A 22,439-nucleotide genomic window follows, 5' to 3' on the forward strand; every position below is an offset into this window, starting at 1 on the left:
CCCAGTAAATCTCCATCCCTCCCAGTCCTGGGGAGACAAGAGAACCACAACTGGACAGGAAGCTCTCATTCCTGTAGCCACATCTCCCTCCTCTCCCCCCCGGCAGCCCTAGGGGGGTTCCACTCCCATGGAAGCGCATTGCCATTCACACACCTACGCATTTATTATCTGGCCCATCACTAGGAGCCCGAAGATTGCTTTTTAGTGAAGTACAAAACAGTTGCAGGAGGAGTCAAAAGTTGAGAGGCAGGTCAGTCAGCCCCCACCAAATCATGAAATTGACTTAAAAACCAAATTCCAGGTTTTTGGTTTTGTTTTGTTTTTTTGTCTCCTGCTTTCTCATCCTACATCTATGGCGCTAGAGCTGTGCTGCTTTCTACAGCAGCCATGGGGTTTTCCCATTTGCTGTAGTTAACCCACCTCTCCAGGAGGCAGTCACTAGATCGGTTTCAAAGTGATCAAAATAAACGTTCACTTCCCCAAACCATCATTAACACAGAGTTCAGGTCGACCAGCTGGGCCTTGTAGCAACTAGGCTAATGGAACCTGTGCTCAGCGGCCCTGGAAAAATGGACACACCCCAACCCACTCTGCTTCACCCAGTGCTCCTGCTGGGGAGCAGGGTCGGGACACAGGGGCTTGCCTTTCTCTGGCTGCCCAGCGCTCCTGCCAGGGAGCAGGGCAAGGCCCTGTGCCCTGACCCCATCCCTGGGCAGGAGCACGCAGGGGGACAGGAGGGCTGCAGGCAGAAGGGGTATAGAGGGGGCTCCCACTTGCTCTGGCCCAGGGCCTCACAAACCCCTAATCCACCTCGGTTTGTCGCCTTCCAGCACGGTAAGTGCACCTAGACTCAAACCTCCAGAAGCCAGGAAATACAGAGTTGTAGGAGGCTGGCTTGTACCATAACTGGGGTTTAGAGCAATCCGTATGTTAAGATCAGCTCCTCACTGGGGAGCTGAATCTGAAGATACCCTTGCCCAAATGACTCCCAGTTTGCCCCTGTTATGGCACAGCAGTGATCTTACGACAGATGAGGATTACAGAGCCTTTAGAAAAATTAAAAGATGCTCAATGTGAGGGATTGAATAATGAGAACCCCTTAATCTAATGACCCCAAATTTTCACCACAAACACTACCCCAGCCTCAGCTATGACATACCAGTTTTCAAGACAATCTTCCTCTGTATGTGGATTTTACAGCACTTTTATTTTTAAAGCTATTAAGATAATGGGGGGGAGGGAGGGAGGGGTTTTCATCTTGAGAATCCTTTGACTAAATGCCTCATCTTGCACCCCTAACCCTAGCCCTTACCCCAGCATGACATATCAATGTTATGTGGGGCAGTAGCATACCCCAGTTAAGGTTATACCTACATTTCCATTTTAACCAGGGTGAAAAATTCTACAGTAATCCAGTCTTTTGGGTCAAAGTATATTTAAGGTTTAGTGTAGCCTGTGCACAGCTTGATTTTTCTATGGCTGTTTGCGGGGCGGGGGGGAGGAGGGGGGCTATATCTCATTTGCTGTTTGCTATGGCTGTTTTAAAAAGGGCCACTCAACTAACAGAAAATACAGCACTTTGAAGAGTGAAATTAATACATGTGAACACTTGCATCAAACGGCATGCCTGCCCCGTAGCACCCCCTTCTGGCCAGCATGGTTCTGCCAAGCTGGCCTCAGTTTCCCCTTCACTCAGGGCCCTGTACAAAGGCCAAACAGTCCAGATATTCAGAACATTTCCCTGCTGGCATCCACTTGATTAAGTCCTGCACAAAGTCTTTCAAAATAAATCTCAAATTTACCAAGTCTTCATTGCAGTCTCAGCTGGTTCCAGCCCCTCCTCCCTGAGGGTCTGTCTTCCTTGTTTCGCATGTTGCCTGCAATATGCTTAACACGCTGATTCATTATCTATATAGACTTCAAGCATACGAAGCTGATTCACCTTTAAAAATTATTCAAATCCTGATAGCAACTATTACTCATCTTTTACCCAATACAGAAGCTTCCTCTGAACAGGACAAAAGGTTGGTGGTTTCTTTACTTCTCTGTTTATTGGACTGGATAATGGCCTTGCCTTTAAAGACCTTACTGCAACCTCTTCACACTGCAGGAGCTGAAAATAAGACCGAACAATCTGTTCTTAATTGTGTATATAAGGCTCTGCATGGATGTGTCTATGGAGCTCAGTGTTTCAGCAACCCAAAAAAACTCCATCACTTGCCTGGAGCATGGCCTTCTTCACAGGCTTTTCCCCTTAGTATCATTCCTCCATTGTCTTAGGGCCCTGCAGGACTCTTCTTACTCCGCACAGTGCCTGCAAGCATCTACCAGCCACCTGGCAGACTTATAAGTCTCGGGTGCCATCCCTTAAGTCTAGTAGAACAGCAGGTAATAAGCCCAGGTGCACTAGCATGCTTTACCTCTAAATGGTGCCAATCACCCTAAGAGACCTTGGTTTGTGTGGACTGGATGAATTGTTCCAGAAAGCTATTTATTTTTCATGATAAACATGTTAGTGTTTTGACTGAAAATAGTTAGTGTTGACCACATGCCAGTCCTTAGAATAGGTCTTTCATTATGGGTGCCTTTCATGATGCTCAGTAACTCCTTTGATCATGCAGATATTGATGAGAATCACAGCTACTTGCTTTTCTTTGATCACACCCAGTCCCACTGTTCAGGACAGGGGTTTGGAGCCCTAATGCTGCTGCTCACTAGAGTCTTTCATCTTCCATCTATTTAATTAATGCTATTTTCCCTAACAATACTTCTCAAATAAAATTTGAATAATAATGTGGGTTGTAGGACACTTTGACATATCGGGTCTCAACAGAAGCTTTGACCTTAAGGCTAAACTTGCAAGAGGCAAGTTTTGTAGAAGGCAGGTACAGAGCAACTAACATTCCCAATGTTCTCAGAGAGCTGCTAAGGGCAGGGGTTAGACTCAGAGCACATGGATACTGGGTGGGTTCAAAACCACAGCACGTGACCTTGAGCCAACTATTTATTCTGATGTCAGGCAACTGGCAAACACACTGGCTTGTACCAGAGTGCCAGTCCTGCTACACACAACTAAGTGACTTTCTCTTGCTGATCAGCTTGGCTCAAGTCACCTTGTAGAATAACCTTTTAAACATTGGTTTCAGAGTAGCAGCCATGTTAGTCTGTATCTGCAAAAAGAAAAGGAGTACTTGTGACACCTTAGAGACTAACAAATTTATTTGAGCATAAGTTTTGTGAGCTATGAAAGCTTATGCTCAAATAAATTTGTTAGTCTCTAAGGTACCACAAGTACTCCTTTTCTTTTAAACATTGCTTCCCCAAAGGGGCAGTGGCTGCCAGACCTGAGCTGAGATCAATCACCGTAGGGTGCTGCTATCCCAGTTTTGGGAGTGTGGCAGCAGAGCCATGATAGGATGTGAACCAGAAATGTTATAAGAACCATAAACATTTGTTGTGACATTTTTTAAGGGGGTTCTGTTTTGGGAACCCTTTGCTCAAGTTACCTTGAGTTCTGAACACTCTCCCCATAAGGTACAGCAATTGATAGGACACTGTGACTGAGCCCGTGGAGCACTTTGAAATAGCATCTGTTAAACAGTAAGCGAGTCTCAGCCTTACTGGTGGTGGGGCAGTAGCACCCCTCTGATAACACTGCTGGCATAGGGCCTGGTCAAAACCCCATCCTAGTCAACAGAGAGACTCCCATGGACTTCAATGAGCTTTGCAGCTGATCTTCCACTGTGAAATCCTCCCAGGTATAAGGAAGGATAATGGTGCAGAGTGCAGCCAACCCTCATGCCTGCCCTTTGCAAGCCCTCCCCACACCCTGACCCACAAGCAGTCAGAATGAGAGCAGAGGGGCTGCTGCTGGACCAGGATGGGGGGCTGGAAGCATGCTGCAGAGCTGCTCTGAACCCCACAGCTGGGTTTTGCAAGGCATTGCTCCTCTCTGTTCCCCATGGTGGAGAGTCCATGCAGAGTAGGCCATCATTTTTAATTGGCATGAACTGGGGTCTGTCTGGGCCTGCTGTCAGTTTCTGGTAGCTCCTTGTTGTTGAGCATGGTGATGGCCAAGTTTCCCCTTTATTTAGCCAATCACCATTTAATCCATGGCTGGTAGTTCCTTGCTATGCCTCCAGCCAGGTGGTTAATGGTCTCTGTCTCCCATCTCAGGGCAGAAAAGAGTCTGGTGGGTCAGGAGGCCAGTAACCTTAGCAAAGGGTCAACAGACTCCACCTCTTGGGGTTCGGGCCCCACTAACTCCTCTGCTGGGGAACCCCAGCTCAACCACACCTCAGGGACCCTGTGTGAAGAAGTTGCAACCAGTTTCTCCCAGTGCCTGCCTGCCTGCCTGCCTCTGACCACACCTGTCCAGCAGGCTGTTTCCCAGACTCATTCTGTGAGCTTCTGCCTCTGAAGGTCCAGCTACCTGGCTAGCTTCCCATAGTCCATTGCTAAAGGGCCCTGATTTCAGTAGTTCCTCAGCCACTGCTACCCTGCAGCTTTTTTCTGATCCCAGCTGTTGCAGAGCCGCTACTCAGCCCCAATGGAGGAGGCATCTCCCTGTTAATCCTTTAGCAGCTGGGACAGCATGACAGGGTCTAGGCCAAACTGGGTCTGATAATAATCAAAGAGCTTCAGTTCTGCTGCCCACATTTCAGTCAGGGATATCTTTAAATCAAATAGAGCTGAACTTACTTGCTTCCCTCCCTTAACTCCTCAAGGCCAGGAAGATATTTGAATTTTAGTAGGTTAAACAATCAGAGGCCATCTGGCAAAGTGTAGTAGGTTGTTCATACACTGTCCATGTCAGGGGGGATTTGCAGGGTTAGCATTATAGGTGGGTCAGACATTGGAGACACTAAGGGGTGCGTGGGTCTCATGCTCTTACCATACGTTCCTCCCAGAAAAATCTTGTTAAATTTTGTTTCATTTTGTTTAATTAAAATAAGGGCACCCTGTTGCCCAGAGGAGAGAGCAAATCGCTCTTGTTTGGATGGCACTGGATTGTGAAATGAAGCCCAGCAGGTGGGGCTGTTCTGTGTGGGTTTCAAGAGATTGCTTAGCCAGCTGCTTCTCACAGATATGGACCTGCTCTCTTCTTTCTTGCTTCTGAGGCTACATCTACAGCTTCCCATCTCCCACTCCTTTTCCCCCACTGAGCTGTGAAGGATTCCTGGGCAAAGGTGTTATTGTCTCTCTTACAGTGGAAACCCCAACATGCTGGAGGGCAGGACTGATGGATGATGTGCATCACTCTTGCATTGCTAGATAACTATACAATTGAACACAGCTTGTGCTAATAGTATTAATTCCTGGCTTGCTCCTCTTGGGGTCTGATTTTCCTGCAAGTGTCGTCTTTGCCTTGCTCTCTAGTAGCTGAAGACTTGGGAGATGTTAATGCTGGAGCCGCCGTCAGCTTATGGACATTCTCCTTTAGCTCAACACTGGATCCACAGTTCAACTCCCACTGACCAATATTGTCCTGCACTGCTGACTTCCAGTGAATGCCCCTCTTGGCACAATGAAGATTCTGACTTAGTGACTGGCAAGCTACTGTAACCCACAAAAGCCAACCCACTCCATGCCATTGTTGGTGATGGGCAAGCCATGTGTCACTGGGTGAAACTAGTTGGAGAGACCCTCTAGAGTGGTTGCCTCTCTGATCATGAGCAGAGTTTAGGCGGATGTTGTCGGGAACCACCAGAGACAGTTATCCTCTGCCTTATCATTTCACAGCATTTCTTTGGCACGGAGGGAGAAGGCCATACTATACAAAGACATTCATACAAGTCAAATAGAGCACTTCATTATATAAATCTGTGTCAGGTGGCAGCAACTCATGCTCTCATCTGGCACAGCGCTGGTGAACGTGGCATAGTTCTATATTCCGGGGACTTCCATTAAAGAGACAGTACCAACTTGATTTAGGTCTCAGATTTAGGGGCACTACAAGTAATGTTTGACGTGGCTTGAGCCCAGTAGAAATGCTTTCAATCATTTATATTTTTAGAAGAAGCAGATTTATTCAGCGTGGATTGAAATGTTCCCCTGCAGCGGTCGCAACCTGAATGCAGTTTGTGCTAGTGTGTGAGAGCCAGACCATGACACTGAACCTGACTAGGAACAAACACACATGTCCAACTAGTCAATTTGCACTGTCCAGCCCCCGTGAGGAGCACAAAGTAACTCACCCGTGTCTATGGGGGAAAGCAAGTGAGAGTCTGTAACACGTTTGGATCATAACCCAGCTAAGACTTTTTTGTTTCAAACATGATGTAAAACCCAAGTGTCCCTGTTCAGAAAGGGGGCGTTAAATCATGGCCAGCAAACTCAGGGACATCTGTGGGGATTGCAGTCCAGCGTGGGGGAAGGACAATGCCTGGCTCATAGGAGGCCATGCAGCTGGAGGCTCCAGGAGCCATAAGAGCCCAGATCCTCAAAGGAATTTAGTCTCCTCGTTTCCACTGAGTTCACTGGAATACTTTTCAGGCTCTGGGCCAAGGAGCTTTCCCCTCACACCCTGTGTGATTCTTGTGAGGGCCAAGTGGGGAGAGTAGGGGCCACAGCCACCCCATTGTCCCTGATGCTGCATGGCACCTCAGACAGATCAGATGGCAGTGCAGCTATGGTCTCCCCACCCCTGCATGGAACCCTAGAGTAGGACTGGCACCATCAGTGGAGTAAGTCCACCCCTACTGTATCCCCTGCTCCTTCTCCTTATGTGCTGGGAAGCTCTGAGAGATATCCTGCAAAATACCTGCCAGGGCTCTTGCAACATATTGCCAGTGCAGCTCTGGGCCATGGACTGTGCCTTAAAGAGCAGGGTATACTCCTTCAGCTTGATGGCTCAGGAGATTGGCAATGGGCTACCAAGGATTTCATCTCTAGGCCGCGTTTCAAACCCAGCCCAGTTCTGTAGCGACTGACAGTTGTTACTAGCAGCCCGCTGTGCTTCAATGGCCTCTCTGAAATCCCTCAATAGAGAGGAGGGTTAACAGACTGGCACAAGTAAAATAGGCCAGTGCTGAGGTGTTAGCACTCCAGTCCGCTAGACCTTCACACCAACTCCCTGCAGCGTAAAGGGAGGGAATGGGCAGGAGCTCATTAGCAGGGCGTGTGAATGAACGTGTAGCATCAATGGGCAAGCCATGAGCATGTGAGCCCCAGCCACTCAGAGTCATTCACAAAGAACCAGCTTAGCTGTTATCCCCTGGCTCGAAGGGATCTGTGCATTCTGGAGACAATGCAGAGAAAAGCCCCAGATTCCCTAGCTAGAGCAGCTCAGATTTAAATGATCTCATACATTTTGTTCTGACAGCACCTGGTTCTACACTGAAAAGGGACTGTGTCCAAACAGCACCATCTTACTAAAATACCAGCTCCCCATGTGAGCTGGGAGTCTGCTCCGCCAGCGTCAGCAGAGACAGAAATGCGATGTCGCTGCTTTTCATTCCTGTTAGTGGGGCTGGCTGGCTCACAGTTAGAAATAAACTTGGAAACAGAGCCCATTTGATCTGGGAGCAGATATCCAGGGACCCAGGCCAGTCAGAATCACTTATCATGGTTGAGCCAGACTATATGAAACCCCCTTACCATCTAGGATGTGCCCAAAACCTGCCAAGCACCTAGAGTGTATAGATTGAGCATTGGTTCCCTCTGGTTTCTAACCTGTCAAGATGGTTGCATACCAACCTATTCTCAGTCCCAGGCATGCAGGCGGGAGGTCTCTTCCAACAGGCCGCTTTCCAGGAAGAGCAGGGGAAAGGTGGGCATGGAGAGACAGCGCTGCCCTCCCCGTCTGCCAACCAGGGGCTGAATGAGCTGAGTGTAGTAGAGTCTCTGTGCCACTGAATGAACACACACACACCACAGTCAAGCATGAGGATAGCCTGGAGGAGGTACTCATAAACACAGCTGTTCTAGCAAGCACACAGACATGGATTGTACCACTTCAAAGGCAGGTAGACCCCCTCCCCTGCAGCTCTGATGGTCTTAGCATCACCTACTTAGTGGCTCTCGGTGCAAAACTCATCTGCAAATGCATCTGCAAGTGGTGCAGACGAGAGGCACTGAGCTACCTTGGGCAGCCTGGGAGCTGGGAAATCAGTGCAAGCCAGAGTGGACCCACCCTGGGAGCTGGGTTAGCAGGTGCCTTGATATTCCAGGTCTCAGCCCTTAAAAAAAAAAAAAAAAAAAAAAAAAAAAAAAAAAAAAAATTTTGAAGGACAGCACATTAAAGTGGTCAGGGCACTGCTGGGAGGAAAAAGGGGGCGCAGGGACAAGCTCACGGCCATGGCTGCAAAACCCCTCTGGTAGGTGAATCCATCTTTCTCTTTCTTTCTCTCCATTCATTTTCCTCCTGGGTTATTTTATTACATTGTTTTTCTTCAAAGGCAAAGGAGTGAGGGCTGCGCTTGAAACCTTCAGGATTCACCTGTCGGAGCTCTCACAGCATCAGCAGTTCTCTTCCAGCTCCTGGACCAAGGGCAGCTGAGAATAAGATGGGAGAGGGATATTACCCCATCTATCAGCTTGGGGCCGGGGGGGGCGGGTAGGATGAGAAAGAGGTGCAAGTTTTTCAATGACCCAGGATATTTCTGAGAGACTCTTTCTCATATATATACATACACACACACACACATCCGGCAGGTAGAGGTGATTTCCACCCCGCCACTGCTCTCCGTCCAAGTGCTGTGCATAGTAAGTGAGTTTAAGAGCCAGGAGAAATTGGAAATAAGATTTACACAGAGAAGGGGCTGGGGAAATTAGCTGCATAGATCAGTGGTGGAGTAAGCAGTGATATAGAGCGCAAACGGGGAGCCAGGGAGATTACCATCCTCTCCTCTAAACTGTCTCTTTCTCTTCCCTGGTTGTGAACATGCCATAACTTCCTAGACTAGGCAATGCATTTTTCCTTCCTCTACAGATTTTCCCCCATCCCGGTGTGGTTTGCATTATCATTTGCTAAATATATGATGACACTCTGGCCATAGCTTCCTGACCTTTGTATGACTTCCTCCCCCATAGGAATTGCAGATACATATCTGGCTACAAACAGCTTTTTATTGATTCCCCCAAGTGAGGGTGTAGCAAAAAATCGGGGACAACTGTTTTTAAAAAAATTATTACTTGATGTGAAAATAATGTTGTTTTCTTGCTACATTTAAGCAACTTGTCGTTAAACATTTGTCTTCTGATCTGATTCCAATTTTATCCCAATGTAACTCTATTAACTTCTGTGCCCTTTCTCCTGATTCACACCAGGTTTTAAATAAGCTCAAATTCTGGTCCTGAATATTTTTCATGGACACAAGAAATACTTAATGTTGATTTCTTTTTTTTTTTAAACAAGGAAAATCATAAGTCCCTCTAAACTTGAGCAATTATTGTTAAAACAGCTCTGTAGTTTTGGTTTTTCATACAATAATCTAATTTAGAGAGAACCTTAGCACATAGCAATTTTCTTTTGAATAATTTTTCTTCTTTCCACCTTGTATGGAAAAAGCTGGGGAATAGGTGAAATAAGAATGAAAGAGAAATAATTTTTAAAGGGATGAGATTTGTTTGTTTCCTTTGTACACTTGCATGGAATAAAATTCTGCCAAGTAGCACAGGATCTGGCTGTTCCAGCTGGTGTGCAGTATAAAGCATGTGTAGTATTCAAATCTGTGTTCTTCCCTGGGAAAAACTTCTAGAGAAGCTCATCCAGAGGGACAGATGTGGTGGTGAAAAGCACAGACGTTGTTAGTGGATAATGGTATTCCAGAGTTTTCATGCAGCTGTCCCCTTAAAAACCATATACCAATGGCCCCAAACACTCTGCCACTGCTGTTAGGCTGAGGTTGGAGCTATTCTGTAAGAGATGTGCATGGAGCAATGGCAGAGGAGCTAGGGGATTTCCCACTGGAAAACAGGAGAGTGCTTAGGGTCATTTTGTGCATTTGTAATATAACCCCAGGCAAAAATCTTCATTATGCTTGGTCTTCAGGCGGAAAGAATCTGTCCCTGCATTCAAAATGCCCTTTAGAGAACACTGTACTCTTCTCAAACCCACATGTGTGAGACTCCAAGAGAAGGGCTTGCTTTACAACAACGTTCCAAAGTACAGGCCTGCAGAGTCACCCAAACAACCCTAACTCTGCTCCCCCAGAAGCACCATACTTAATAACAAGCACACCCAGAAAGAGACAGCCGTATCCATCCATCACATAGACTCTTGACCACAAAAGTACTGATATCTTAATGAGCCCATGTGATCGATGGGTGAGGTTGGATCACACTAACCCACTACCATGGCCAGAGATGTCTGGCCACAGACACTTTACAAAGTGATAGTGATGCCTAGGTAAGCATGCATCAGACTGATGGGTGTATATAATACAGGTGTTCTGGAATGTACAGAAATGTCTTACCCAGGTGTTGCCCCTCAACCCTGCCTCCTGACACACAAAAACTCACCTGAATTTAGTGGTGCTTTCAGCCCTGACTAGCTGGCACACTGGGGCATGGGTTAGAGCCTGGGTTCCTTTTCCACTTGGGCTGATGATCCACTAGCATTTCAGCGAGGAAGCAGGCTAAATTACGTGAGTGCTGATCGTCCTCCACAATTTCCCCCATGTACCCAGAAGGACAGACAAGTTCTCCCACAATTCACTGGGAAAGACTCATGCAGCAGCTCAGGTTTCTGCAGCACACAGAACCCTGGGAGTGTTTCCCATAAGTCCTAGCAGCACGCAGAGGGGAGTGGGGACCAGTGAGTGGAGCTTTGTCAGAAATTTTTTTTGTAAAAAGAAATTGTGTCAAAAAATGCAAATTCATCAAAACTGAAACTTCCCTCAGGATCATTTATTTTCAATGACTTGTTTGATACGGGAAGGCAGACTGGGGGTGGGGGGAGTTTTGAAAAATGTCAAAATAGCCCATTTCAACATTTTTGGAAGGAAACAGTCTGACTTTGGGTTCACAGTGACTTACCTTTTGAACTTTTATTTAATTTTTAGTTACATTTGTAATTGGAACAAAATGAAATGTTTCAAAGATATCAATGAAACATTTTAAAAGATCCAAACCAACATTTTTTTTCCAGGGTTTCTGTTCAGGCACATTTTCAAGATTTTGACTTCCCGTCCCAGTTCAGGAGGGGAATATTTTTCAAATGCTCTAAAATTCTTGTGGATTAGGAAAACTATTTCCCACCCAGCTCTATCAGCGAGAGCACAATACACAGAACACAGTAATTCGGGTTCAACTTTGTAGTGTGGCTGCTCACACCTGGGCTAGGCTAACCTAGGTGCTCAGTCTACCTGGGAGCCAGCCACCTAGGCTAACTCTGCAGTGAAGACACCTGTCACAGCTGGGTCATGGGCAGCCAGACCCAGTGGTCAGAGCTAGAGTCTACAGTCATGAGACAGGAGTCGAGAGTCTGATGATTCAAGCTACCAGCAGGTCAGAAGTAGGAGACAAACTTGAGATCAGAACCATGAGTCGGTAACCAGAGTCAGGCCAGGACAGGATACCAGGGGTCAGAGACAGGAGACAAACTGGTGACCAGACCCTCAAGTCACACACCAGGAGTCAAGTTGGGATGGAATGCCAGGAAGTCAAGCTCGGGAAGCAGGAGCAGGGTGGACCTCCAGTTCAGACAGATTCCTGTTCCTGCTGCTGGCTTAAGTAGGGTCATAAGGCCAATCAGCTGCTCTGGGACTCCGCCAATAGGATCTTAGGGGTGGAGCCTCAGACTCGGGCTGGGGTTGATGGGTCCTAGGTAAGCAGTTATCAGCAGGCTGCCAAGTGGAGGGTGTGGAGGAGGTCTGATCCTGCAGACTAAGGTTCGAGGCCCAGGGCTCATGACAACACCCTATGTGATAGCATCAAAATAACTGCTACCTCTCCCCCAAAACCAGTCCAAAGCATTTCTCCTACCAAAGGGCATCGGCATAAATCCAGTCTGATGTTTGTACATTGAGAGAGAGAGAGAGAGTGAGGCAAAAAGCCATTGGAAAAATGTTCTGAAAGTAAATAGGTGAAATCTGTAGCCTCAGCATCTCCAAAATGCCTTTTGTGAGTTTTGTCCCAACCTTTCCAGACGTAGTCTATCTCAGGATGAATTGTGGTATGTAAAATTTCAGGTGGTTTGGATTGTTTTAGAGGCAGTTTGTTTGTTGATATTAAATTGGATTTATAGCTGGGAAGGAAGGAAGGGAAAGGAAGAAGAGAAAACCAGCTATGAGTCACGTCACTTAATGCACTACTGGAAGGGCTCAGACACTTTGGTGATGAGGGGAGGCTAAGGAATAGACTAGAATATTCCATAAAAATACAGCTTTTCTCTAGCCCCCTTCCATTTGATCATCTCCACCTTTCAAAGGTGAGGATCTAAATCTTTTATAATTGATTTAGGATCCTCTGGCACATTCCAAGACCCCTAGTCTAGCACCACCTGTCAGGGAGGCAGGCAAAGCCAAGAAGACAGATCTTTGCCTCCTTGGAGGGATACGTGAAGCCCTCCCAGACTGCTTGGGTTGCTGCTAGTAGCCATGCCTGGAAGCTAATTGCTGAAACCGTTCCTTGTGGCTTTCCTGTGAGGAGATAATTGAACCTCCCTTAACACTGTAGTTCTTGGGGTCTTTAACTTCTCTAAGACCTTGTCTGTCTTAGCACCAAAGATGGCAGTTCCTACCAGAGGCAAATCCAGTATTTTTTCTTGAACCTTTGTGAAAAGCCCTGAACTCCTGAGCCACAGATTTCACCATGGATTAAAGGACGCTTCAGATTCAAAGGGCATGCAGGTGAGTCTTAGCCTGTATCCCCCCCATGTGGGGCCAGACAACTGTTCCTGTGGGAGTGTATGCCTCCCCTTTGTACCCCCTCCCCAGCACTGGCTGCACGTCTCAGGGAGGAAGGCTCTGTGCCACCCCCATCATCCCCAGTCAAATCCCCCTGGCATTACAGTTACTGCTCCTGGAGTTCCTGCCCCAGGCGCAGCTGAGAGCAGCTTTTCCTCTTTGGCTGCTGCTCATTCCACATCTGGGCAGGTGTTTAGAAGCGGAGAGTGTGTGGCTGAGGGTGCTGAGCTCCCTGTCTTGCTCCTGGCTTTGCTGAGCATTGAGGTTGCTCAGGGGACGCCCAGCACCTCACAGAATCAGGCCTTTCACTTTACGGTAGAATGAAACAGGAAAAAACAGGGCCCTGACTATCGGCATCCCGCACCTCAGAGCACTAATGGGCACGGAGCAGTTTGTTCTCCCCAGCTAACCTACATTTCCACGAAGCTTTCCTAAGGGGGTGGGGGGCTGGAGAGGAGGGAAGGCGGTGGTTGCCATGGTTACTCTGCTATCTTTAACTCCACCAGGAACCTGCCAGGGGTTCTGGGTCTCATCTGCGGGCGTCGCGGCTGCTCCATTATAGTTTGCATGCTGTAATTAAGCGGCATGGGGATCACACCTGCTGACACAGTGGCTGCTTGAGTGGCAGGAACCTCTGGCTGCTCACTGAGTAGTGAGGCTGCTCAAGAGCTATTGGCCTGTCACGTGCAGAGAGCGCTACCCATGGCCAAAGTGTCGGGCTGCCAGTCCCCCTCTCCTGCAGGACAAAGTAATCCGGGAGGTTTCACAGGCAAACTGTGCCTAGAATAAACGGATGGCTCTTTGATGTCCTGCACATGCAGCTGGGAATCCTGGTACGGGGAAAACGGGAGAGTCCTTCCAACTTTTGCACAAGCATTACCCGGGCAAGGCAAAGTCTCTGAGCGGGCAGCTGTGCTGATGCGGCACTGAGTGTGTGGCTTGAGGATGCCGGCTCAGACTCTCCTATGTTTACATGTATTCGCTACATGAGTCTGTTTCAGGGACAGCTGGTAGCTCTGTGGATTGGCAGATAACTGGCTTATAAAATTTTTCACCTCTAGGGTGCTACTTCAAATACAAGCCAACAGTGACTGCAAGTCATCACCAGCTGATGTCTGTTTGTTGGCGTGTGCAAAATGAATTCAGTGACCTCAGTGGACAAGTGTCCCCATCACAGGGCCCACCAGGCCAGTTGGCCTAACTGCCCTGTGTTGGCTGGCTCATGCCACCTTTGTGCCTTGTGAATCCCAGGGGCCAGCAAAGAGGAACTTTCACATTTGTAAACTCTGACAACTGTCATCCACAGCAGCTGGAGCTCAGAACCCAACCCACCCCAACTCCAACCCCAGGCCCTGCAGTTTGTCGTCTTCTTCCTCGCTGTTCTGTGCAGAACACGGTGCCTGCACCACTGCCTTCTATTTTGCTGGTCTGCTGCAGTGTTAGCTTCTTCCCAAGTCATTTTGATAGCTTTCAATTCTGCCTCTATTGTGTGTTTCCATGTTATCCTTGTTCTAGTTCACCTGTCTAGGTATGTTGTTCTGCTCTTTCCTCCATGTATGTCCTAACCATCTCTATTTTCAGTCTGGAATTTCCTGCCTATTGGTTTCTGTTTCGTCCTCCTCCAGAGTGAGTTTTTTCTGGCCATCTGATGCTGAGATTTGTCTACAGAATTTGTTTCAGAAAAGCTGGAATTTAGATAGTAAGAGCTTACTAGGTTCCTTGCATACACTTACGTTATATTGGTCCCACACCACCTGTGCAAAGGGAATTCTCAGCCCATAACTGGGGGGTCAAATGTCCTCACTCCCCAGCTGTTTTATTCTAATTAAGGAAGCCACTTGTTCTGTTCTCCCTGAGCCAATCGTGTCTGCTGCTCTGCTGAGTAAATCCTGCCTCATGGGAGCCAGGCAGGTTCCTCATCAGTTCGGCTAATTAACGACAGGTTTAATATACTTTGCAGTTCTGAGGACAATCGCCTCTCCCTCAGCAAACTTCAGGACAGTTTCTCCCTCCTGCTCCCTAATCACCCTCCCTGCAGAGATAATCTTAGGGAAGGCTCACAGGAAAAAGGCAGGAGGGGAGCAGACCCTGGTGCAAACACTGGGGGGACTGGGGAAGAGCTGATGGATGGGGTGGCTGAGGTATTAAAATAAAAGGCTACCCCTAGTAGAATATGAACTTGCTGCCCCTGCAGAACAAGGCAGAGGCTTCAACCACAGGGCTGTGCAAACAGTGCTAACAAGGCTTAAATTAGATACAGGTGAGCTCAGATTTTCTTCTCCAAGGGCCTGCTCCTGAAAGGCATTCTCCACTCCCAATGAGTGGGGCGAGAGCTGAGGACCCTCAGAGCCTGAGAGGGGGCTCTCGGCACCTTGCGTAGGGGGCAGGGCTTTGTAAAGAACACAGATGAATGGGGTTTGCAAAGCAGTTTGTGAATCATCCCAGAGGGACCCACCCCACTAACCTCTTTGCTTTACAGAGTTGGCGTGCCCCTGTGTCTGGTGATCTAGTCAGAGCCTTGATGGTACAGGGCTATGCTCAGCAAGCACCTGAACGCTGGTGGGGCGGCAAGTGCCTGCATTCCAGTTGGTGGGTGGTTTGGTTCCTGCCCTGGTGGATCAGCAGGGCCTTAGTGGCTTGGGGGTAGGCGGGGTAGAGACAGCCTAGCGCTTAGCAGCCTGCATAAATTGCATTGCAAGCTGATCAATGACCCCAGCGCCAGAAGAAGAGCATCCCTCACTCATCCATGCACATTTAAATTGAATTGCTCTGCAAATGAGCTTACTTAGGAGGGCAGCCTATGGCGCAGAGGCAATTTGCAAACTAACAGTTCCCATGGGGAGCCCTTTTCCCGCTCCAGGCCAGGGAGAATGGCAACGCTTGAGACCAGACAGATGCTTTGCCACTAGCTCCCAGCCAAGAGAAGCGACACCCAGAAACAAGAGAGCCAACCCAGAGCAGGGTTGTATTGTGCTTTCTGTAGCACCGTCCCCGTCTGCAGGGCTTACAAGCACTCAGAGATGCAGCCTTTGCCCTAGGATGCTGATGCTAACTCAGAGTGAAAGATTAGGGTCAGGCGTGGGCGCAGCTGGCGTCAGAGAGGAGACGGGGGGGGGGGGGTGAGGCAAAGGGAGGGAGTGTATCTCGAGGGGGAGAGATGGGGCACCAGATAGGGAGGCCTCCTCAAGCACGGGGAGCAAGGTAATAAAGGTGGAAGGGCCCATGGGAATTAGTCACCTAAATGCCTATGAGGATCTGGGCCAAGGTCCATTTGTGGGAGGAGGAGCTAAAGGGAGCACTGCAGAAGGGGGCTGGGGAGGGAGCAGAGGGTGGGGAGCAGAGATATAAGGGTCATGCGTTTGTACAACTCCTCAAAGGGGAGGAAGAGCAGCAGAAGCAGATCACTCCGAGGGCTGGGAAGGCATCTCCATCCGCCCATGAGCCAATGTGCTGTTATTAGCTAAGTGCCTATGGTGGGGAGGAAAGGATGCCTGACTGGAGGGAGGGATGGTTTGCTGAGGTATAGATTACCTGGCCGTCTCTTCCCCTGCTGGGCCCCATCTGAGATGAGCTGTCAGATTCCTGCCCACGTTCCTGGACTGACTGACTGTCTTTTCCACCCTTCTTACAGCAGAGTGGAGCAAACTGCAGTGAGGTCCAGCTTGGGCAGGCTCCTGGCATGGAGCTCACCAGCCTTCAGGCTACATAGGTGCCCCATGCACCGCACCATGTTACTGCTGCTGCTCCTGTGCCCTGAGCTGCCCAGGGGTCATAACCTAAAGCCATCCTTGCCCCCCATTGTGCCAGACCAGCCCTTTCTGGTTGCCTGGAATGCGCCAACGGCTCGGTGCTGGACTTCCTATGAGGTGCCCCTCAGCGTGGCCTCCTTCAGCCTCCTGGTGAACGCGCAGGAAGACTTCACAGGTGGGAACGTCACCATCTTCTACTATGACCAGCTGGGTCTATACCCCTACTACCTGAACACCACCACGCCGCCCGTAGCCATCAATGGCGGCTGTCCCCAGAACGCCAGCCTGTTGGACCACTTGGACAAGATGGCCAGCGACATCGCCGCCACCATGCCCTCTGCCTCCTTCGCTGGCCTGTCCGTGATCGATTGGGAGAACTGGAGGCCCCAGTGGATCCGGAACTGGGACAAGAAGAACGTCTACCGGACCATGTCCGCCCAGCTGGTGAGGCAAAAGAACCCACGCTGGCCCGATGAGCAGGTGGAGCTGGAGGCTAAGTGGGAGTTCGAGACAGCTGCAGCCAGGTTCATGGTAGAGACCCTCAAGCTGGCGCAGTTGCTGCGCCCCGGCGGCTGGTGGGGCTACTACCTCTTCCCTGAATGCTACAACTACCACTACTGGGATGACTTTGAGAACTTCACTGGGGGCTGCCCCCAGGTGGAGGTGCAGCGCAACAACAAGCTGCTGTGGCTGTGGGAGCAGAGCAAGGCGCTCTACCCCTCCATCTACATGGAGGAGGTACTGAGAGCCTCCCCGCAGGGCAAGAAGTTTGTGCAGGCCAAGCTAAATGAAGCTCTGCGTGTGGCTCAGCTGCCCTCTGCCAACCACTCCCTGCCTGTCTTCGCGTACGCCCGGCCCTTCTACAGCTACACCCTGAAGGAGCTAACCCAGGTGAGATACCATCCCTCTTCCTTCCCACTCTCTGGGCATAGCAACCCCTGCACCTAGTCAACAGTAGGGAGCAAGTCCTGGACCTTCAGCCCTGACAGCGCTGGGAAGGAGCAGGTGACTGCTTTGTGCATCAGGCAGGCCTGGGGGGGATGGGAAGGGACCATCAGGAATTTAATTCCATGTGAAGAGTTTAGCTTCATGTGATGGGGGTTCCCCCCTAGCCGTTCCCCTGTCCTCATCATGGCTGATCCCACATTAAACGCCAGCCACTGTGAGCAGGGTTCCAGGACACTTGCACTGCACCACCATGGGGTCAGGGATCCATTTTAAATTCTGCTATCCCCACTAATGACTAACTCCCAGTCCTGGCTTGGGCACGTATCCCTACTTGACCCCAACTAGCAAACACCACTTGCTAGCAGGATTCCAGCCATCCCATGGGCCTGGCCTTAGCCTTTGCCTAACTGAGCTAACAAAGGCGGTGGTTACCCCCAATCCTGCACAGTGCTAGGGATCAGCGTGAAGCTAGCAGGATTGGGGGTAACTACCACTCTGCCCATAAGCAACCTGACAATGCAGAAGCCCCAGCTGCTGCCTAAGTAAGTTTCTTGGCTTGCACTGGGGAAATTCACCAGAAATTCCCATGGTTCGGCTGGAGCTGTTTCTACAATCCTTTTGCTTAGCTTTGCTTTTCCGCATGTTTTTTAAACTCAAATGGTGTTAAAAGTGATTCCAGTCTTGTTTACACTGCAACTTTGCCAGAAGTCTAGGTGAGCATCAATGGGAACATTTGATTAAATACAGTAGCCTCTGTGTAGACCCAACCTGTCCATCTAGGGTTCTCCATTTGCTCCCCCTCAGTCCCTGTCCATCTGCTGTCTCACACACACTGCAGACTGTCAGTCCTTCAGAGCTCAGGCCGTGGGAGAGAGAGTATAAAGATGGATGGTCAAAGTGGGGCAATTAACATAAGATCCCTTGCTCCGCCAGCCCTCACCTCAATCTTCCACCAAGCCTCTCTTGCTGTTTGATAAAATTAATCTAACAGCATTTAAAGGCCACTTTCATGCATCTCTGTGCTGCTGGCGTCTGGTTGGGACCAAGAGTGGAAAAGCCAAAAGCAGGCTTTCCAGGGCTCACGAGATTTCCAGCTGAATCTTGCAGGCCCAATGCATTGGACAAACAGCTGTCTACATGGAAGCTCTGAATGGTTCAAGGTATTGCTAATTACAACCAGCTAAAGAACGCGCTCAAGGGGACTAGCAGGGTGCTACAGAGCCATTTACCTTCAGGTTACTGGTTCAAATCTGGCGCAGATAGGGATTGACCCAAAGCTGTTCCTAGTTTTCCACCTTCACTCCAGGCCTTAGCACCTCTGGTGGCAGTGCCACAGGAACTCCACAGAGCGAATGGGCTACAGCAGCTAATCTCCCCCTCTTTCCTACTCATGGCCCCTTCAACTCATAGCTCAGGCATAGCTGCAGGATGCTATAGGGAGCCTTGCGCACCTCTGCTGCCCCCTCTGCCCCCGTCCTGTGGAAAGCGAGTTCCTGTTTCCAGCACGGTTGCTCACTCACCCTCCGTAAATTCACATAAGTACTTGTCCCTCCCCCCCCAGAGCATTCTACACCCAGTCAATGCTAAACGCCTATTACCCCACGCTCCATTTCCCAGCACTTTGCCCGGACGCTGGCTCGGCCCTGTTGTGTTTTCATGCTGCTAGAGCTAGAATAAGGCCAGCTGTGCCGTGTGAGCCATTCTACACCGTACAACAGCGCTGTTAGTAATCCCGATTCTTCATGGGCACCTGTCACTGGGTCTTAAAAACTCACTCCAGGCTGCAACCTGGTGTGTTAAATTTGAAGGAGCCCTTCTGCCTTTCCCTCCCCTGAGGGCCCAAAGTGGTTTGGACTCACAATCAGAACAATGAAAGGGAGGAGGCCTAGCTGATATCCTGCCCTAGAGGGGGCTATCACAACTCCAGGGAGGGCCCTGCCCTGACCACCTGCCGGGCAGTAACCCCCTTACACAGGGTCTCGCTGCTGTTTGGCAGCAGAACAGGGAAAGGAACTGAGTCACCTTGATGCTTGTGGGCCTGGCTTTGCTGGATTCTCTCAGCTGCCCAGCCAGCTTCTCTGTGCTTGGTGTTCTCACTGGGCTGCTGGTTTCTCTTGTTGCAGACAGACCTGGTGTACACGATCGGGCAGGCAGCAGCCATGGGGGCTCACGGGATTGTCCTCTGGGGAGGTGTGGAATATTCTCGCAACCAGGTAATAAAGGCTGCTTGTGGAGTTACCATTGGTTGTTCACACAAGTTGGGGGGATGGACAGGAGGCATGCATGCACACCTGCATCTGGGATTGGGGCCCTTTACTTGCCCCCCAAATGAACACCCCATAGCTCCTCCCTGCCTTAGCAGCAGGGGGCTGGATGCACCTCCCCTTGAGCACTGCTAGGAGTGCTTGGGGGGGACGCAGGGCAGATCCAGCTTCCAGCAGTGGCAGCAAACTGGCCAAGGACCGAGTAGGCTGTTGAAAGTGAGCTCCCTGCACCAACGATCCCTACACTTAAGGGCTGAGGTGGGGCCCAGCAGCTGCCAGCTATATGCCAGTTGTTGCTAGAAGGTGAATGAGGGTTTAAGGTAATATTTTTTGCACTAGAGACTGGCCTGAGACCTGCCAGCTCATCACGGGCAAGCAAACAGCTCTTGGAGGTTAACTGCAGCCTGCTATACCGGTTTGGAATTGGAGCAGATAGTTTGCCGTGAAGGGAACTACAGCCCCTTAAATAAAAAGGGAAGCTGGTGTTCTGCTTAAGGCACTGAATTAGGCCGCAGGAGAGCTGGCTTCAATTTCCAGGGCAGTTACAGAAACCCTGTGTAACCTTGGGCAAGTCACTTAATCTCCTTGCCTCAATTTCCCCTCTGCAACATCAGGATAGCAGCACTGCCTTTGGCTGTCTTGTCTATTATTAAATTCTTCAGAGCAGGGTCTGGCAAGTTAGCTTGGGATGATCTATTTGCCATAAACCCATGCTGATCCCCTCTTTTTAATTCTTTATTAACAGAGTACAAAACAGCCATTCGCCCAGAATTGAAGTCGGGCTGACAGGCCTACAATTATTCAGCTCATCCCATTAACCCTTCTTCAGTACGGGCACAACAGTAGCTTTCTTCCAGACCCATGGAGCTTGGCCCCTGTTCCAAGATGTATTAAAAATCAACAATAGATGCAAATGATCAAGAGCTGCTGGTTTAAAGATGTCTAACTTTAGTAGTTGCTGTTTAACATCCTCCTTAATTGCTTGTTGTTAGTTTTCCAGTAGCAAGAAGAGGCCTCAGCTGGATCGCTATGGGCTCCTGCTCCCAGTTGAGGTCTTTTAGGTACTGCTAGCAGACTAACAACCACCACCCTGAGGAGAGAGATTAAAAATAATTTACATTTTCAAATGGGATTACTCAATCCCACAATTGAGAAAGGATACACTGCTTTTAAAAAAAAAATCTAATATAACAAATAGGAAAAAAAGGGACATTGATAGCAATTAATGTAAAATTAGAAGCCAGACATTTTAAAAAATTGGTAAGGGAAGCAAAAAAAAAAAAAAGAGGAAATCTATTGCCAGGAGAGTTAAGGACAGTAAGGTTTCAGAGTAGCAGCCGTATTAGGCTGTATTCGCAAAAAGAAAAGGAGTACTTGTGGCACCTTAGAGACTAACAAATTTATTAGAGCATAAGTGTTCGTGAGCTACAGCTCACTTCATTGGATGCATTTGGTGGAAAGCTCACTTCATCGGATGCATTTGGTGGAAAATGCATTTTTCCACCAAATGCATCCGATGAAGTGAGCTGTAGCTCACGAAAGCTTATGCTCTAATAAATTTGTTAGTCTCTAAGGTGCCACAAGGACAGTAAGGAGATTTTTAAATATCAGGAACAAAAGAAATCTTAACAATGGTATTCAGTTATTACTAGGTGGAAATGGTAGAATTGTCAATAGTAATGCAGAAAAGACCCAACTATTCAAAAATCTCTGTTCTGTATTTGAGAACAAGCCAGATGTATTGATATCAGATGATTATGGAATACTTTCCATTCCAAACGAAGGTGGCTATTAAACAGCAGCTCCTAAAGCCAGGCATTCGTAAAATCAGCAGACCCAGCCCATTTCCACCCAATATTTTTAAAAGATCTCTCTGGACCCTTAATGTTTTTTTTTTAATAACTCTTGAAATACCGGGGAAGTTCCAGAAGACTGGACAGAAGCTAACATTGTTTCTGTATTTCAGGGTAAAACAGGGTGACCCAACTAATTATAGGCCTGTCTCCCCAAATTTGATCCCAACCAAAATATTGGAACGGCTGATAAGGGACTCAAAGAATTAAAGGAGGGTAATTTAACCACTGACCATCAACATGGTTTATGGAAAATGGCTCTTGTCAAACTAACTGGATATTAACTTGATACTGCATTACAAGTTTGGCTGATATATAGAGTTGATGTTCTATACTTAGACCTCTGTAAGGCATTTGACTTGGTACCACGTAGTATTTTGATTAAGAAATTAGAATGATACAAAATCATCATGGCACATGTTAAATGGATTAAAAGCTGGCTGGCTGTTAATTACATTTTGGAACTTGGGAATCATCATCAAGTGGGTTGTCTGTTGTGAGGTCCTGCAGAGATGGTTCTTGTCCCTACGCCATTTAATATTTTTATCAATGACCTGGAAGAAAACAAAATAATCACTGAAGTGTTAGGAGGTTATATTACCTTTCTATTTGGCAATGAAATAATTTCAGTGTGACAGCTACTAGAATACTGTGCCCAGTTCTAGTGTCCTGAATTCAAGACAGATGTGGATGAATTGGAGAGGGTTCAGAGAAGAGCTGTAAGAATGATTGCAGGAGTGGAAAATATGCCTTACAGTGACTGAGCTCCTGGAG

General features: G+C 48.6%; 2 protein-coding genes across 4 annotated transcripts in view; one reads left to right on the forward strand and one right to left on the reverse strand.

Annotated features, from left to right (window-relative positions):
• Window positions 1-22,439, forward strand: part of LOC119858508 (hyaluronidase-4-like) — a 31,793-nt gene that overhangs the window by 6,919 nt on the left and 2,435 nt on the right. Inside the window, exons 1-3 of one of the 3 annotated variants that reach the window (XM_038409269.2) lie at window positions 14,834-15,111; window positions 16,483-17,491; window positions 19,672-19,761. In XM_038409269.2, coding sequence (XP_038265197.1) covers window positions 16,568-17,491; window positions 19,672-19,761 — 1,014 coding nt within the window. In that variant the 5' untranslated portion in view covers window positions 14,834-15,111; window positions 16,483-16,567. Of the gene's footprint in view, window positions 1-14,833; window positions 15,112-15,139; window positions 15,267-16,482; window positions 17,492-19,671; window positions 19,762-22,439 lie in introns of those variants that run through there. The other 2 variants (XM_043518187.1, XM_038409267.2) reach the window with 2 other exon arrangements.
• Window positions 22,040-22,439, reverse strand: part of TWF2 (twinfilin actin binding protein 2) — an 87,101-nt gene continuing 86,701 nt past the window's right edge. The window contains exon 9 of the mRNA XM_043518189.1: window positions 22,040-22,219. Coding sequence (XP_043374124.1) covers window positions 22,055-22,219 — 165 coding nt within the window. The 3' untranslated portion in view covers window positions 22,040-22,054. The remainder of the gene's footprint in view (window positions 22,220-22,439) is intronic.

The sequence above is a fragment of the Dermochelys coriacea genome, chromosome 7 (genome assembly GCF_009764565.3).
Source record: "Dermochelys coriacea isolate rDerCor1 chromosome 7, rDerCor1.pri.v4, whole genome shotgun sequence".
Lineage (NCBI taxonomy): Eukaryota > Metazoa > Chordata > Testudines > Dermochelyidae > Dermochelys > Dermochelys coriacea.